This window comes from Dendrobates tinctorius, unplaced genomic scaffold (assembly GCF_039654945.1).
Source record: "Dendrobates tinctorius isolate UK_male_01 unplaced genomic scaffold, ASM3965494v1 ptg000201l, whole genome shotgun sequence".
Classification (NCBI taxonomy): domain Eukaryota; kingdom Metazoa; phylum Chordata; class Amphibia; order Anura; family Dendrobatidae; genus Dendrobates; species Dendrobates tinctorius.
This window is the reverse complement of record NW_027361868.1, coordinates 9844528-9863352: the sequence shown is the minus strand read 5'-3', so window position 1 is coordinate 9863352 and position 18825 is coordinate 9844528. Positions and strand designations below refer to the sequence as shown.

The 18825-nt window shown below is 45.8% G+C and overlaps 1 protein-coding gene across 5 annotated transcripts in view; it reads right to left on the bottom strand.

Annotated features, from left to right (window-relative positions):
• Nucleotides 1–18825, bottom strand: part of HHAT (hedgehog acyltransferase) — a 355681-nt gene that overhangs the window by 276676 nt on the left and 60180 nt on the right. For all 5 annotated transcript variants that reach the window (XM_073553400.1, XM_073553397.1, XM_073553399.1 and 2 more), the window contains exon 7: nucleotides 14828–14999. In XM_073553400.1, coding sequence (XP_073409501.1) covers nucleotides 14828–14999 — 172 coding nt within the window. The remainder of the gene's footprint in view (nucleotides 1–14827; nucleotides 15000–18825) is intronic.

Genomic DNA, 18825 nt, shown 5'->3' with positions numbered 1-18825 from the left:
CAGAGTACAGGGTAAGAGCGTGTGCCAGGAGGCACAACCGAGTATGAGACAGAGTACAGTGTCAGAGCATGTGCCAGGAGGCACAACCGAGTACAAGACAGAACACAGGGTCAGAGCGTGTGCCAGGAGGCACAACCAAGTACAAAGCAGAGCGCAGATTCAGAGCGTGTGCCGAGAGGCACAACAGAGTGCAAGGCAGAGGAGCTGAGTACAGCGCACAGCCAGGCAGGGACAAGGCAGACCAAGCCAGGAAGCACAACAATAATCAGGCACCTCCCCTAGGGGGAGGTCGTCTGATATAGCACATGACTACTACTGGTTCCAGGTCAGGACCTAGCCAGAAAGCACATGACCACTACAGGTTCCGGGTCAGGTCCTCCATTACCATAGAGAGGACCGAGCCCTATACAGCACTGACAGGAGCGCGCAAGCGCAAACGTGACATGTAGGAGGAGGCCCGGGGACGAGAGCTGCGCGTGCGCACCCTACGGGACCCCCGGAGTGACCGCAGCTCCGGAAGAGATGACGTCGGGACCGAGGTCCCGCCCCCAGGTGAGCACGGCGTGACAGTACCCCCCCTTTACGCCCCCTCTTTCTAAAACTGGAGAGGAACTTAGACAAAATCAGGGGTGCGTGGATATTCTCCCTGGGTTCCCATGACCTCTCCTCGGGGCCAAAACTCTTCCAATCGACCAGGAACATGGTTCTCCCTCTTACCTTCTTCATGGCCAAAATGTCATTCACCTCAAACTCATCCCCCAAGCCAACAGGCTGGGGTGTGCGGCCTGGAAAAGGATGAAATCGGTTAAGAACCACAGGTTTTAGGAGAGACACATGGAAGGAATTGGGAATACGGAGTGAAGGAGGCAGCTTCAATTTGTAAGCAACATCATTAATCCACCTGAGGACCTCAAAAGGACCAATGTAACGGGGACCCAGTTTGTAAGATGGTACCTTAAGGCGGACGTATTTGGTGGAGAGCCACACCTTGTCACCAGGGAGAAATGGAGGAACGTCCAGGCGCCTCTTGTCAGCGTGTAATTTCATTCTGTCCCGTGCTTTCTCGAGAGCGGTTTTGGTCTCCTGCCATACCCTGGAGAACTCCACAGACTGAGAATCGGCAGCAGGTACCCCCGAGACAGGAAGTACCGGTAGAGGCACATTGAGATGCTGTCCAAAGACGATGAAGAAAGGAGACTTGGTAGATGATTCACTGGAGTGATTATTGTAGGCGAACTCAGCCCAAGGAAGTAGACCGACCCAGTCATTCTGATGAGCATTAGAAAAATGCCGGAGATAGGATGTAAGGATCTGGTTGGTACGTTCCACCTGCCCATTGGTTTGGGGGTGATAGGCGGAAGAGAAATCCAATGACACTTTCATGGGTCCGCATAGAGCTCTCCAGAACCGGGAGGTGAATTGGACCCCTCTATCCGACACGATGTGCTGGGGGAAGCCGTGAATCCTGAAGATATGGGAAATGAAGATCTTCGCCAAGTCAGGAGCCGAGGGTAGTCCGGGAAGAGGAATGAAGTGAGCCATCTTTGAAAATCGGTCTACAACCACCAAGACCACAGTACAACCGGAAGAACAAGGCAGATCAGTAATGAAATCCATGGCTATGTGCTGCCATGGAGCCGACGGAATGGGAAGCGGGAACAGAAGACCGGAGGGTGGTTGTCTGGGTATCTTGTTCTGGGCACAGGACGGGCAAGATGCTACAAAGTCTTTAACATCCTGGGAGAGTGAAGGCCACCAATAATGGCGAGAGATTAAGTCCAAAGTCTTTTTGACACCAACGTGGCCGGCAATCTTGGACGAATGTCCCCAATTTAGCACTCGTTTTCGGTTATTCTCAGCCACAAAGGTTCTTCCCGGAGGTAACGTGGTTAACTTGACAGGAGCCACAGTAATTACTTTGGATAAATCAATGATATGAGAGGGTTCTTCCTCTGCATCAGACGACAGGAATGATCTTGACAACGCATCCGCTCTAACGTTCTTATCGCCGGGCCGAAAATGTAGCTCAAAGTCAAAGCGGGCGAAGAATAGGGACCACCTGGCTTGCCGAGGATTGAGCCTCTGTGCGGACTGGATGTACGCCAGGTTCTTATGGTCTGTGAAGATCTTGAATGGATGTATGGCACCCTCCAGTAAGTACCTCCACTCCTCCAAGGCCAACTTAATGGCCAATAGCTCTTTGTCGCGAATGGAGTAGTTCTGCTCAGTGGAGGAAAATACTTTAGAAAAGAAGCCACAGGTGACAAAACGTCCAGAAGAGGATTTCTGCAGAAGGACTGCGCCAGCCCCAGTAGAGGATGCGTCTATCTCGAGAGTGAAAGGTCTACTAACCACAGGTCGGTGAAGCGCCGGAGCAGCGGCGAAGGCTTGTTTCAACGACTGGAAGGCCTCTTCAGCCTCAGAGGGCCAAGCCTTTGGGTTAGCTCCCTTGCAGATAAGGGACGAGATGGGGCGAACCAACGAGGAAAAATGAGGAACGAACTGTCGGTAGTAGTTCGCAAAACCAAGGAAGCGTTGGATTGCCTTCACCCCATGGGGCCGTGGCCAATCGAGGACGGCGGACACTTTTGCCGGATCCATGCATAGACCTGATTCTGAGATAATGTACCCCAAGAATGGCAGGGACGTTTGCTCGAAGGCACATTTCTCGAGCTTGGCATAAAGGCGGTTCTCCCTCAGGCGCTGGAGGACTTGACGCACGTTTTTTCTGTGGGCGGAGAGGTCTGGAGAAAAAACGAGGATGTCATCCAGATAGACTACCACGCAGGAGTACAGCATATCCCGGAAGACGTCATTCACGAACTCCTGGAAAACCGCTGGGGCATTGCAGAGGCCGAAGGGCATGACCAAGTACTCGTAGTGACCGTCTCTGGTGTTAAAGGCGGTCTTCCACTCATCCCCGGAACGAATGCGGATCAAGTTGTAGGCCCCACGAAGATCCAGTTTGGTGAAAATTCGAGCTCCTCTAAGTCGGTCAAAGAGCTCCGGGATCAATGGCAATGGGTACTTGTTCTTGACCGTGATATTGTTCAGGCCTCGGTAGTCTATGCAAGGACGGAGGGAGCCGTCCTTCTTTTTTACAAAGAAAAATCCCGCTCCCGCGGGCGAGGAGGACTTACGGATGAAACCTCTAGCAAGGTTCTCCTGGATATAGTCAGACATAGCTTGGGTCTCAGCAGGGGATAGTGGGTATATCCTACCCCTGGGTGGCGTAGAACCAGGAATGAGGTCAATCGGACAGTCATATGGCCGATGGGGGGGCAGAGTCTCGGCCTCCTTCTTGTCGAAGACATCTGCTAAGGACCAGTAAGCCGACGGCAGACCTGTAGGTGCCGGGGATGGACCGGCAGAGTTCATCAGACGGACGGGCAACAGGCACTTCTCCTGACAGAACGGTCCCCACCGGAGTATCTCGCCCGACCGCCAGTCCAGGGTTGGTTCATGAGTCCGTAGCCAAGGGAGGCCTAGAAGAAGTGCGTGAGACATGGTGGACAAGACGAGGAAGGAGATCTTCTCCAGGTGCAGGGCTCCGATCTGCAGCTCGATCTCTTCGGTGGCCTGGGTAACGGACTCCAGCACGGACGTACCATTGACTGAAACAATCGACCGAGGAGTCTCCAGGGATCTGACAGGAATCCGGTATTTTTAACCGCCTCGAGTGTGATAAAATTCCCCTCCGCGCCAGAATCCAGGAAAGCCTCCTCAGAATAACGCTTGGCACCGAGATTCAATAATATGGACACGAGCAGGGGGGGAGAGGAATCACGTACACCTAGGGAGGCCTCTCCTATCAACCCTAGGCGGAGAAGTTTCCCGGCTTCTTGGAGCAGGAACGGAGGAGGTGAGAGGAGCTCCTCTCTCTGGCTAATTCACGGGCACGTTCCTGAAACCGCAGGTCGATGCGTGTCGCCAGTGAGATCAGATCCTCTAAAGAGGTGGGAGTATCCCGACCTGCCAGTACGTCTTTGATCCGACTGGACAGGCCACGCCAAAAGATCCCTACGAGAGCCTCGTTGTTCCAACCGAGTTCGGAGGCCAAGGTACGAAAACGGATGGCATACTGTCCTACCGGTAGCGTACCCTGATGAAGGTTAAAGAGGGACTCGGTGATAGAGGCCAGCCGACCCGGCTCGTCGAACACCTTGCGGAAGGTGTCCAAAAAGGTGGAAAGCTGAGAGACGAGTGGGTCATTGCGCTCCCAGAGGGGGTTCACCCATGCTAATGTCTCCCCCTCTAAGTGTGAAACAATAAAGGCAATTTGGGCGCGCTCAGTGGGATAGTGCTGCGGCAAAAGCTCAAAATGTAACCGGCATTGGTTCAGAAATCCTCGACAAAACTTAGGGTCCCCGCTATATCGGGGTGGCTTGCCGAGGCGCGGCATCGGGTGCAGGACCGAGGACTGGGCAGAAACAGATTGTATGGCCGACAAACGAGACTCCATGGATTTCAAAAGGACCATAATCCTGGTCTGACTCTCCCGTAGGAACACCAGTTCCTTTTGGATGGAGGTGGTGGCACCAGCGGGGTCCATGGCCTGATTATACTATGACGACTCCTGGAGTGGACCCTCTGGGTCGTGACACCAACCCTCCCAGGGCGAGCTGACCTAGTGAAGACCACCCCCTATACAGGGAGTGTCAGGGGCAAGCCCCAGGGGGTGAGGCACCACGACTGCTGGAACCAGGCGGCCGGCTCACAGGAGACACGAGTGGGTGAGAGTGTCTGCAGGAACGTGTAAAGTGTGGACACGGGAACACGTGGTATACAGAGACTTCGTTCGTCCGGGTGTGAGTGAAGCAGGAAGCGTGCAAGGAGCACGTCAGAGCACTGAGTCAGGCAGCAGGTGTGCCAGGAGGTGTAACAGAGGAAGAGACTGAGTACAGGATCAGAGTGTGTGCCCGGAGGCACAACTGAGTATAAGACAGAGCACGGAATCAGAGTGTGTGCCTAGGAGGCACGACTGAGTATAAGACAGAGTACAGGGTAAGAGCGTGTGCCAGGAGGCACAACCGAGTATGAGACAGAGTACAGTGTCAGAGCATGTGCCAGGAGGCACAACCGAGTACGAGACAGAACACAGGGATAGAGCGTGTGCCAGGAGGCACAACCAAGTACAAAGCAGAGCGCAGATTCAGAGCGTGTGCCGAGAGGCACAACAGAGTGCAAGGCAGAGGACCTGAGTACAGCGCACAGCCAGGCAGGGACAAGGCAGACCAAGCCAGGAAGCACAACAATAATCAGGCACCTCCCCTAGGGGGAGGTCGTCTGATATAGCACATGACTACTACTGGTTCCAGGTCAGGACCTAGCCAGAAAGCACATGACCACTACAGGTTCCGGGTCAGGTCCTCCATTACCATAGAGAGGACCGAGCCCTATACAGCACTGACAGGAGCGCGCAAGCGCAAACGTGACATGTAGGAGGAGGCCCGGGGACGAGAGCTGCGCGTGCGCACCCTACGGGACCCCCGGAGTGACCGCAGCTCCGGAAGAGATGACGTCGGGACCGAGGTCCCGCCCCCAGGTGAGCACGGCGTGACAGTACCCCCCCCTTTACGCCCCCTCTTTCTAAAACTGGAGAGGAACTTAGACAAAATCAGGGGTGCGTGGATATTCTCCCTGGGTTCCCATGACCTCTCCTCGGGGCCAAAACCCTTCCAATCGGCCAGGAACATGGTTCTCCCTCTTACCTTCTTCATTGGCCAAAATGTCATTCACCTCAAACTCATCCCCCAAGCCAACAGGCTGGGGTGTGCGGCCTGGAGAAGGATGAAATCGGTTAAGAACCACAGGTTTTAGGAGAGACACATGGAAGTAATTGGGAATACGGAGTGAAGGAGGCAGCTTCAATTTGTAAGCAACATCATTAATCCGCCTGAGGACCTCAAAAGGACCAATGTAACGGGGACCCAGTTTGTAAGATGGTACCTTAAGGCGGACGTATTTGGTGGAGAGCCACACCTTGTCACCAGGGAGAAATGGAGGAACGTCCAGGCGCCTCTTGTCAGCGTGTAATTTCATTCTGTCCCGTGCTTTCTCGAGATCGGTTTTGGTCTCCTGCCATACCCTGGAGAACTCCACAGACTGAGAATCGGCAGCAGGTACCCCCGAGACAGGTGAGCAAGGCGTGACAAAAGGGTCCTTTACCCTTTCAGCACCGAATGAAAGTAAATCCACTCAAATTCAGGGTAAACAACAAACAGATCCTAAAGAGGACCTGCAATCTATTAAACATTGTGACCTTCTCATCCCAGATCCTCCACGAGTCTAATCAAGATGTGACACACCAGTGATAATAACCCTGTAGGGGATATTGCTTCCTCCACCCCTTCCCCCCCTAAAAAAATTATACTTTTAATTTCAAGTATCATTTTTTTTCTCACTGCTGAAAACACCTCCGTGTTTTTTTTTTTCAGTGTGCTGAGCCCATTTGAGTCCATGTGTCAGTGTGAAAAATTTCTCAACTTCTCCTACCCATCAAACAGTAAAACATGGTGGGCACATAGAGGACATACATGTAATAGCTGTCTTTTTTCCATGGGACCCATTGACTTGCATTGGAGAGTTTGATCTGGAATACAGTTTAATTCATGTAACTCCCTCCTCTTTTAAGATAACGACACTGCAAATTTGCTGAGACTGGTTTAAAAATAAAAAATCTGGACATTCGCCATGGACAATATAGGCATACCATTCTCGCAGCGCAGTAAAGGGGTATGGTTTGATTTTTGGCTATTTGGTTGATCACTGAATACTTTGATCATTAGGTTTACACAGGGTTGTCCACCTGGGTATTTCTGCACTCCACATCTGCTGTGTTTTCACTTTTTAAAAAAGTGTTCAATTTCCCTGCAGCACCACCACTGGTGAAATGAAGCATTACACAGAGCCCATTCTTATCAAAGACTGACAGAGTAATCCCGGACAGGACAAGTCCTCAGAACGATTGATGCTCTTCAAATCAATCACCACTTTGTCCAAGAGTTGTGGATTTTACACAGAAGACCCCACCCAAGTAATAACCCTATAAGCGTACATAGAATGGGTTTTCTAAACAATGTATAGATTATATCTGTCTAACCGTCATGCCCTGTCTTGAAAGGATCCTGTTCTTGGCAGACAGTGACTTTCATATGATCCTTGATTGAACTGATGGATACTTTTGGTCCATGTACCGAGCAGCTGACGTCCCTTTGGCTTCGCTCTCACCAGTAGTCTATATGCCCCTTGGTACGTTGCTCAATACAATAAGTGAAACTCCTATATTATATAGAGTCATTACACAGAGTGATGTATTGCACGTGTTCATTTCTGTTAATGTTGATGATTATGGCTTACAGCCAATAAAAACCCAAAAGTCATTATCTCAGTAAATTAGAATACTTTATAACACCAGCTTGAAAAATGACTTTAAAATCTGAAATGTGGGCCTACCGAAATGTATATTCAGTAAATGCACTCAATACTTGGTCGGGGCTCCTTTTGCATCAATTACTGCATGAATGCGGCGTGGCATGGAGGAGATCCACCTGTGGCACTGCTGAGGGGTTATGGAAGCCCAGGTTGCTTTGATAGCTCACAGCTGTTTGCTTAGCCTTTACTGGTGAGTTTACGGAGGACCCTAGAAAAAAAATGACGTAGGGTTCCCCTATAAAATGAAACCAGCAAAGGCTAAACAGACAGCTGTGGACTGATATTAAAAGCCTGGGAAGGGGCCACGGATATCGCCACTTCTTCCAGGCTTCCAACATTATCACTCAGCCACCCCATAAAGATGCGCCAAATCTGGTCACTGAAGCGGAGGTTCCCAAGGGCAGTTCATTGTGAGTGGCCCGATGAACTGCGGTGATCTCAATGAGATCACCGCTAGCAACGTGAGAATTTTAGATACAATGATGAGAGCCGCCTTCAGCAGCCGGCGCCTAGGATCAGCGCGAACTGTACCGAACTATACTTCTATCCAGGTGCCGGTACGTCTCACATGGACGCCGCGCGGGTGTGGCACACTGGCAGCAAAAGGATACACGGATGTCACATATGGATGGCACACTGACATGGACCACGGATCTCCCAAGTACTTGTTGTTCTTCTACACGAATCACCAGGACATGTGAAAGCAGCCTAAGACATTGGGCTGCAGCAGGAGCCTCCCCCCTTTGTCCTAAAAATGCATCACAGGGCCTGTTTTTTTTTTTTTGGCTGCTATTATAAAAACTATGTTTTAATGAAAAAAAAAACGGAGGAAAAAAAGCAGAAAAAAAACACTAGGTGTGAACAAAACCTTAGTGCCCCCTTAAGTATGGATACAACAATTTGACTGCATTAGCCCATGCAATCACCACTCACCTTGTTGGCTTATGCTCCCACGATGAGCTTCTGGTGACTTTTTAATGTTGCATATTTATTGGTTATTTGCTCTTATTTCCAAAATAGGTAGCGCAAAAAAAACTCACCAAAAACTGATGGTGGGAACGTAGGCTAAACTGCGGCGGTACACTGACCTGATCTACTGAATGTTCTGTTACTTGTATTAATCTCCCACTTTATCAACATTCTGCTCATTCATGCAGCTGATAAAATATTCGGAACTCTCAAGTTTAAAGGAATCTGCAAAATATAATAAAATTTTAGGGCAAACTTTATTTCCAGCGTTGTGGCCACAGGTCATCCTGCAGCGAGGATTATTATTTAACCGTTTAATGTTGTCTATTCCCATTGTATGAAGTTGGATTTTACAGGGCTTAATGGTCGGTCTGGCAGTGGAGATGAAAATGGAAACCGAAAATGTTTTCACAATTTCGGCACACAGGAGAAGGCTGCGCTGATATTAAAGCTGTAGGGAAACATAACCTTTAGCGATCATGTATATACATAGCATTAGTATGCTTTTATTTACTATGCCCCTCTGTATAGGAAAGTGCAGTAAACTAGATAATAGTATATAGCTGGCCCATTCTGAGCCATAAGGACATGTTGGGGATATGGGGGGACTATGGCCATTGTTGGGGAATACTCCAAATATATACCTCGGCTAAAGCCTAAAACAAGATGTGAACACAGCCTTAGAAGCCCGAAATACCAGCGGGGGGCGCAACCGGACACAAACTGTGCAGGCTACAGAACAAAGTTTGTGCTACATAGGTTGCAGAGTCAAGCTCAAACCCTAGCGTCCGAGAGGGCACAAAGGCCACATAGGAAGGCTCTGGTGCCATCAGGCGGGGCTAGGCAGTAGGATTAGGGAGGCAGCTCCCTTTCCATGTTGGAACCGACATTAGAGTGAACCTTCCAGATCCAAGAGAGGGACACTGAAATCGGTAAATCAACAAAACATCTGATCAAAAATCGATCTAGTGCAATATAACATATTTTGTGCTGTTGGACCACCCCTTTAAAATAGTTGCCTTTAAGGAGAAAATCCCTTTAAACAGGACCTGTAATCATAAATTTTGTACCTGGTGTAAATGCTGCCGTTCTCCTGAATCCGGCGATGTTTTTCTTTTGTTCCTGCGCCACTCCGTTCCTGAGATACGGCCTCTTCTTCACAGTATGGAAATCTAGTCTTTATAGCCAAGAGGGTGTTTTCATGAGGACCACGCCCAGTTGGATAAAAAAGGACTAGTTTTATATACAGGAAGAGGGGCCATATCTCGGGAATGGAGAATCACAGAAATAAAAGAAAAACAACGCCGGATTCCGGAGAACAGCGGCATTTACACCGGGTAATAAGAAAACAAATTACATATTTCTGCCAAGAAACAGGATTTCTAGACTGAATTACAGTATAGAAAAAGTAACGATCGCACGCGCCATTTACTGCATACAAGCTAAAGCCTTTCTGACAACACGACCCTTCTAATATTCTCTGGAAGTGAAGGCTTTCAGGCGGCCAGAAGTAAATCTTTTCTTACACACACTTGGATCACAGAAGGAATATTCTGGCTGCATCCGCTGCACATTTTTTACGCTCTGAAAATGCAGAGCCGACCGATACAATAAATCCACCGAAGCAGAACTATACAATGGGGTATATATAACTGGCTGCTGCCATCTCATGGATAAGAAATGCAAAACAGCCGAGAGAAGTATTCTCCAGCGAAAAATAAAATATCTCTCGCTTTTTTTATTTTCCTTCAGAAGGTATGATTGGGTCAAAATTTACTAAGTGTCACATTAAAGGGGTTGTCCAAAACTCGGATAACCCCCCTTCTTAATCCGCATGTTTACGTCTAGTAAAATGATGAAACTTAAACTCACCTCTGGGCCGCTGCACTAAAATTATGCAACTTTTGGGGTTCCATTTTTGCCCAGTTCCAACAAAGTGAGCAGAGTTGGGGCAGGATGGGGACGTGTCAACCGCCGCTTGTCAAATTCATGGCGAGTGGCAGCATTGGTTATGCCACAAATCGAACCCAAGCGTGGACTGGAGAAGGATTTGTGGCGGGACACACTCAGTTGAACGCCTCCTCGTACGGCACAAGCCTCTTCACGAGTAAGGAGCGTGTGTCTGCAGCACATCTCATCATCACGACAGATGTCAGCAACACCGGTCTTGATGTATCAGGTCTGTAATGTATAGGACTAGCACAGCTCCGAACGCTATGTAATGGCTCGGTTCCCATTCACTTCAATAGGAGCACTGTTGTAGTTGGTGAGATCTGGCTTTATATTACACACAGCCCATTCACATTAATGGGTTGTCCGTGTAATAGAGATCAGGGCCGGTCCTACAGAGCGAGTGACACTCTTGGTAACTACTCTCCATTTTGACCCAAAGCTAAAGATCCTAGACAGAGGACCCCTCTCTCTCTTAAATCAGAATTCCCCAATAAGGGTGTATTAAAATGGGTTGTCTAAACTTGTCAACCCCTTTAACAAACTCAATCCTGAAGTGAGATTTCACATCTAAAATCAGCTCATCCATAGAGGCAGCTTTACGGGCCAGTATGTCTCATAGTCGGCGACTACAGCACAAGACCCCAAGATCTGAGCTGCTGTATGAATCCATAGACAGGGTTTGTAATACACAAAATCCATTGCGTCATTTGATTAGGGACCAAATCTTATAATTAATGAAGAAAATTAAGATTTTGTGGTCAAGTGATTTATTACTAAATATTATAAAGCCACAGAACCCGATTAAGTTGTGTCCCATTAAGAGAACTGTACATAGATTCAGAACATGGTAGAGAAGAACACACCAATAACATTCACTTGGACACCAATCCCACAAGAAGGATTTCCGCTTATTAAAAAGTAGGAATCCGTTTCCTATGCTCAGTTACCTAACAGACCAGGTTTGCAAACCCTATAATAACTCTAATGTAGAATTTTCAGGTCCCTTGTACATGATGTGAACTAAAATTAAAAGGTTGCAATTGGCTTTAATCATTCGGACACCAAGGGACAAAACTACATTGTAAAAGTGATGTCACAGCTCACCTTCTCCCCTTCTTATAATGAGTGATAACACCTCTATATACAGTTGGTAATACAGGATCCACCATTCACCATAGGCGATGTTACAGCTCACCTCCCTCTCCTGTATAATGACTGATAACTAGAGTTGAGCGACTTTGGTCGGATCGGGTTTCGTGAAACCCGACTGAAACAAAATTTGTTTCAGATGAAACTGGTCCGACTAGGGCAAAAAAAGTCGGAGTTTCGTCCGAAACCTGACCCCAATGCAAGTCAATGGGAAATAAAAGTTGGTATTGAGCCGATGACATTCATCCACTTAATGCCGACTTTTATTCCCAATTGACTTGCATTGGGGTCGGGTTTCGGACGAAACTCCGACTTTTTTTTGTCCTAATTGGACCAGTTTCATGTGAAACAAATTTTGTTTCAGTCGGGTTTCACGAAACCCGATCCGACCAAAGTCGCTCAACTCTACTGATAACACTTCTATATACAGTAGATAACACAGGATCCACCATTCACAATAGGTGATGTCACAGCTCACCTCCTCCCCTCCTTACAATGACTGATAACACTTCTATATACAGTAGATAAAACAGGATCCACCATTCACAATAGGTAATGTCACAGCTCACCTCCTCCCCTCCTTACTACCTAATGACCTTTGCCTACATTAGAGCATGCCAAGTATATTTTCTATACAAACATATAAGGACTGAGTCAGTCTTTTGCTGCTACTGTCCATGTGGCTCAAAGAGAAAGAAAACACAGTCTCTTGACACCTAGTAGTCAATATTGACACTTTAAACAGCCTTGCCACATCTCTTAGGATATAAAGCCAACCCAGAATCCTTTTTAAAAGAAAAAGACCTCAAATTACAGACAGCTGTTTCAGGGCTCTTGCTCCTCATCATTGCAAAATAGGAGCATGGATGGCGCTAGAGATCCTGTTCTCTTCCTCGGTGAAGAAGCTATTTTTCTACCTTGTAAGTCGAATAAGTCTCCCTGCATTAGCTGTGCACTCTGCTTGAGGAGAAACTTTACTCCATAGACCCTCCTCCGAAGGTCTATCACTCAATCAACCAGTCTCCTGCATTGTGATGATGAATGTTAAGAACCCTGAAACAGCTTTCTGCAAAAGGATATATTTTCCTTTTGCAGAAAATTCTGGCTTGGCTGTAAATCCTGAGTCATGTAGCAACGTTCTTTATGGGGTCAATACTGACTTCCAGGATTGCAACCTCCAATAGGGGGCACTAGAATACCTGTTCTCTTCCTCTGTGAACAAGATATTTGGATGATACAGCATGGAAACACTGACGTTCTGTAAAAAGAAAGAACTCACAATCTTATACAAACTATTGCTTAGAGTTTACAACTTTCTTAAAGAGCCAAACCCTAAGGAATTCCTTAATGTAATCCAATTTCACCCAGAAAGGCTAAAACATTAATTACTGGGATATGAAATGCCAGCGATTCATCTCCTCGCCAGCGTTTTACTTGGGTAATTCACAGCATTAATCAATGCTGCAGATTTCTGCTAGAAATGTCAGGCCGGTTCTTCTCGCTCTTCAGCCAATGGCTCTTGATTGAGGATTCGTGTAACTCATCAGTGCAGACACATTACTTTCCCAAGATGAAATAATCAGCGGCTTTTTCGTTATTAATTTAAGAGGACTTTGCCGAATAGAGAAATTTAACAGTTTAGTCCTTGACCAGGCCAAAGCACCCTCATCTGCATATGAAACAGAAGTAGATTAATTCTACTAGTAAGGATTTTTATGCAGTGCCTTGCGAAAGTATTCGGCCCCCTGGAACTTTTCAATCTTTTCCCACATATCATGCTTCAAACATAAAGATGCCAAATGTAAATTTTTGGTGACGAATCAACAACAAGTGGAACACAATTGTAAAGTTGAACGAAATTTATTGGTTATTTTAAATTTTTGTGGAAAGTCAAAAACTGAAAGGTGGGGCGTGCAATATTAAATTTCGTTCAACTTCACAATTGTGTCCCACTTGTTGTTGATTCGTCACCAAAAATTTACATTTGGTATCTTTATGTTTGTAGCATGATATGTGGGAAAAGATTGAAAAGTTCCAGGGGGCCGAATACTTTCGCAAGGCGCTGTAGGTGTCATTCCCTTACTGCAATGTTTATGTAGTTTCCATTTGCTTTTTGGGGGTGACAGTCAACCCTTTAAAAATGCTAATTTTAGGATTATACAGCTTTCATAATATGATTTTGTTGCATCGTAAGTACACATATCATCAGGTCCAAGATATTACCCTTGTGGCAATATACGGTACTCTGCTGGTGTAAACTCTACTTTTTCGGAACGGACAGCGTTGCCAAAAGGTATATGACTTTCCCGGCTGCCACCCCTAGAACACTGACAAAAGTACCGGTAGTGCTATGACATTCTGGCGTCATGCCGTCTATTGGGACCTGACATCTACAAACATGGAAGGAGCCAAGAGTAGGCGCCCAACAACCTTATGGTGCTGCTGCAGCACTTCTTGGCAGCACTACTCTTCACTATACCAATAAATAGCTGACAGAAAGAAAACACACTCGGAAGATTTACTAATCCTTTCCACTATTAGGCCGGTTTCACATTTGCGTTAAAGGCCGCAGCGTCGGCCTGCGCACGGCCGCCGCTAAGCCCCACCCCCTGCCGCGCCTCCGCCGGTAGCTCCGCCTAAGGACGCATGACACTGCATGTGTCCCCTATCTTTATCACTGAGGCTGCAGGCTGTGCGCAGTATGCGTTTTGGCGGCACATGCGTCCTTTTGACGGTGCGCCGACCAGTGCCAAACGCAACCTGTTGCAATTTGGTTGTGCTCGGCGCACCATCAAAAGGACGCAGGCGCCGCCAAAACGCATACTGCGCACGGCCTGCGTCCTCAGTGATAAGGATAGGGGACGCATGACGCGTCATTTGCCCGGAGGCGGAGCTACCGGCGGAGGCGCCGCAGGGGGCGGGGCTTAGCGGCGGCCTTGCGCAGGCCGACGCTGCGGCCTTTAATGCAAATGTGAAACCAGCCTTATTGAGACAGCGCAAATATAAAATTTGGGCTTTTTTGTGTAATTTCAGACCAATTTTTAGCGCATGTTGTTGCACATAAGAATCATCCTTTTTATACTCTAAGCCACACCCCATTGTCAAACGAGAAACAACAAAAAAGTCTAGAACAGATTATAAATAGGCATAAACTTTGGCATTTTTTTGCCAAAAAAACTAAACGCAAACACTTATGGTGGAAGAAATAAAGGGGCCTTCCTACAAAGGACATTTCTCATCTATTGGCACAGGATAGGTGATAAATACGATCCCTGTGGACCCTACAGATCACGTAAAAAAGTTACCCCATTTCAATACCCACCGAGGGTCCAGTAGGAGACATCTTCCAGAATGTCATAGCTGCTGTACATGGCATGCATATACATGAGGTGAATCATCAACTCTGCCAGGAGCCACCATACAGCAAGGCGACAAACGTCTGTCAACAATCCAGTGAAAGTAAAATTCGGCCATCTTGTGTCTTGCACAAAAATCTGGCAAAAAATAAAATAAAAAACTAATATCAAATAATTACTATGTATACTACCCATACATCTCTTCCAATATTCCTCATGAACATGCAGTCTTTGTTGAAAGTTTATGAGTCAATCAGAATTTTCCATTTATTGGCATAAAATTGAACTAAAACTACATCAGATTTTCACATTAGTTCTAAAAGTAAATAGAGAAATCATGCAATTTAGGGGAAAAAAATTAGACTTTCTCTATTTTTATTGGGAAAGAATGATCCAATATCACATTTGAACGACAACAATATGTGAACCTTTAAAATTAGCAGATAATTTGAAGGCGTTTTCAATCAATAGGCTGACAATCAGCTGTGAGTGAGCGACCTCTTTTATTTAAAGAACAGGGATGTATCAAAGCCTGATCTTCACATTCTTTTAGTGAGAAGTGTACCATGGCACAGAAGAAGAATTAGTGATGCTCATCAGGTTGGAAAAGGTTACAAATTCATTTCTAAAGAATGGGAACTCCATATTTACACAATCTGCCTAACTGTGGATTGATAGAGGATATTCAAAACCATCATTACTCTTTAGGAATGGTCGCCAAACAAAGATCACTTCAAGAGTAAGGCGTATAATAGTCTGCGAAGCCACAAAGGAACCCAAGGTATCTTCTAAGCGACTAAAGGTCTCGTTCACATTAGATAATGTTAATGTTCACGCACTATTGAGGACACTGAATAACAATGGTGTGTGTGCCAGGATTGCAAGGTGATAACCACTGTTCTCCAAAAAAGATCAAGTTTGGAGAAAGAAATGAAATGAATGTTTGACACTGACCAGGATTATGATAAAGTAACTTGGCACTCAACTGAATAATCCTTTATAAATGAAGTTTTATTTTTTATGCAGTCTTAGAGACGTTTCGGCCTACAACCGGCCTTCGTCAGTCTGCCGACTGCTATCACAATATAATAACGAGATATAGAACAAAGAGTTGTATGGACTCCTGCTTTGAAGATATAGTGCAGATTTATATTATATTCTCCAGCTGTCTCTAGAACGTACTGTGCTGGTAAATAAAAAAAATATATTATATATATTGATTCCATCTATACCTGCGGGTTACACTCCACGGGGCGACCAGACGAGCAGCGGAAACTGCGTCTAGCCCGGCGTGCCCTAACTCTACACATATATGCTTCATATGGGCCTTTTTTTCTCCAGTGCTACATAGAATCAGCACCAACAGGCACACAGTCTCATTACTTCAGGGAGACGGACTCCATACCCAGTATCTATAATATAATTTTTTTTTTTTATTTACTAGCTCAGTACGTTCTAGAGACAGCTGGAGAATATAACATAAATCTGCACTATATCTTCAAAGCAGGAGTCCATACAACTCTTTGTTCTATATCTCATTATTATATTGTGATAGCAGTCGGCAGACTGACGAAGGCCGAAACGTCTCTTCTAAGACTGCATAAAAAGTAAAACTTCATTTATAAAGGATTATTCAGTTGAGTGCCAAGTTACTTTATCATTCACTTTGGTCTGGGTAACCTACTTGTGCACCCTGTGGTAGTGCCATGCTATACTTGACACTGACCAGGATTATGAAAAACATGCAAAACTAGCCGCGGAGACACCATCACATGTTTCTCAACGCAAGCAATGACTAGCCAGGTCTTTCCCCGGGAAGGAACAACCACGGGAAGGGCAGTCTCCAATGAAGGAAACCACCTATGCCAAAACATGGTGTCCATCCACAGACAGCTGTTTCGGGGTATTGCCCCTCATCAGTGTGGAGTAGGAAACTAGCCAGTAGGAGCAATGCCTAGCAGAAGACTGTGAAAAATGAGGATGAATGAACTCATGGAGATCAACATCCAACACTGAGGAGACACCATCACGTGTTTCTCAACGCAGTGATTCTAGAGCAATGCCCCCATCCCCCATGACCAGGATTAGGCATACTGAAATCCAACATGATCAATAGCTCATTTCCCCTTTAGCAGCAATGACCGGATACTTGGTCCGTCAGCAAATACATTACACTAAATTGAAACTATCTAAAAGACTAAAGAGAAAACAATGAAGATGCCCCTTAAATATTAGGCTTTTGACTGGCTATATGGCACACTTCTAGAACCCTCAAAAAAAAAAAACAAAAAAAACACTTTTTCCCTAAGGGAGATCCAGAAACAAGTAGAGAGTAGTGATGAGCGAGCGTGCTGGGATAAGGTGTTATCGGAGCATGCTCGAGTGCTAATACAGTATATAGGCGTGCGCTAATATTATGTTCGAGTCCCCGCGGCTGCATGTCTCACAGCTGTTCGACAGCCACAACACTTGCAATCTGCAGAGATTTTTCGGATTTGCCTTTTTTTTTCTCAATTCTTCCATTAAATTACAGTGGAACTTTTATTAAGTTTCTGATAAACAATTGGATTTTTATTTGCTTTTTTTAAGACATTCACTGTGCAGTATAAAAATGTTATTATACAGGATGTGACAATTACCGTTGATACCATATAACATGCTTTGTTATTGCTTTTTTTTTTTTTTTTTTTTTTTTAACGCATAGACCCTTGAACTTTCTATGGGGCCTCGATATCACACTGCACATGTTCTCATGTGGGCGCTAAGCTTTTGTCGGGGGTCTCGGGACCAGATTTGATGCATTTATTTGAATTTAGGTGAGAAATTTTATTGCAAAAACAGCGTAAAAAAAAAACCTTAGTATGAATATTTAGTACCTTGAGGCCAAGGGTACTTTCTGGTTGAAAAATCTACATTATAAAATTGCATAGAAAAAGTAGAATTTGGTGTTGTTTTTTAAGTTGATTTTCCGTAGAGGGCATTTTTGTGCTTTAATTGATTCCGGCAGTCAAATTAGTTTTTTATTTATTCAGGCAGAAATGCCTCAAAAATTGACATGTTGATTTCTCTTCCTCACAAAAATATGTATATACCGTAGTTGGGTTTTGGGAAGTATAGTTTTTCATGTTTTGGGAACAAAGCATTACAACAAAAAAACTCTGGTAACTATAATGTAAAGGATATTTTTTCACAGTTTTTTTAAAAAGATTTTGGATTCAAGCTGGACTTCAAATACTGTTTCAGTGATGGTGCTCTGTCATGGAAGCCCAACAACTCTTAAAAGGGTTTCCGTGGAGCCACTCCGCCACTAAAGCCATTCCGCTTACCAAAACCCAGTGGAAACCTTGTCTCCCCCTTTAACCCCTGTACAGAGATCTGAATTTCATCCAGAGCCCCTGGGTTGTGTCCATGGAGTAGCTGCTGACCACTGAAGAAGGTTGGCAGAGAAAAATTGTGATGCCCGGGCCAAAACAAGGAACTTAAGGTCAGAAACATGAGACAGTTGGGTAGTAAAAAAGAACACAACAGAGGAGAAAATTCCCTGTTAATTTTAACGAAAAAGCGCTCCAAGTTTGACCACTGAGCTAATGGAAGAAAAACTTAACAGAAAAATTCTCCATGCAAAAAAAAAAAAAACACCAAAGAAGTATAGTCTTTTTATTCACAAGGTTTTTTTTTTTGGCAAAAATAAAAATCTAAGTGGTGGAAAAAAAAACTATGTATGAACATACCTCAGACATTTTTGCCCCCTTTATCAGGAAAAAACATGGATTTTTGTGAGTACTCACCGTAAAATCCTTTTCTCCGAGACGCTCATTGGGGGACACAGAGACTGTGGGTGTGTGCTTCTGCCGTCTGGAGGCTGACACTAAGTATACAAAAAAAGAGTTAGCTCCTCCTCCGCCGCATACACCCTCCCCCCTAGACCGGGCGTAACTCAGTTTAGTGCATAAGCAGTAGGAGA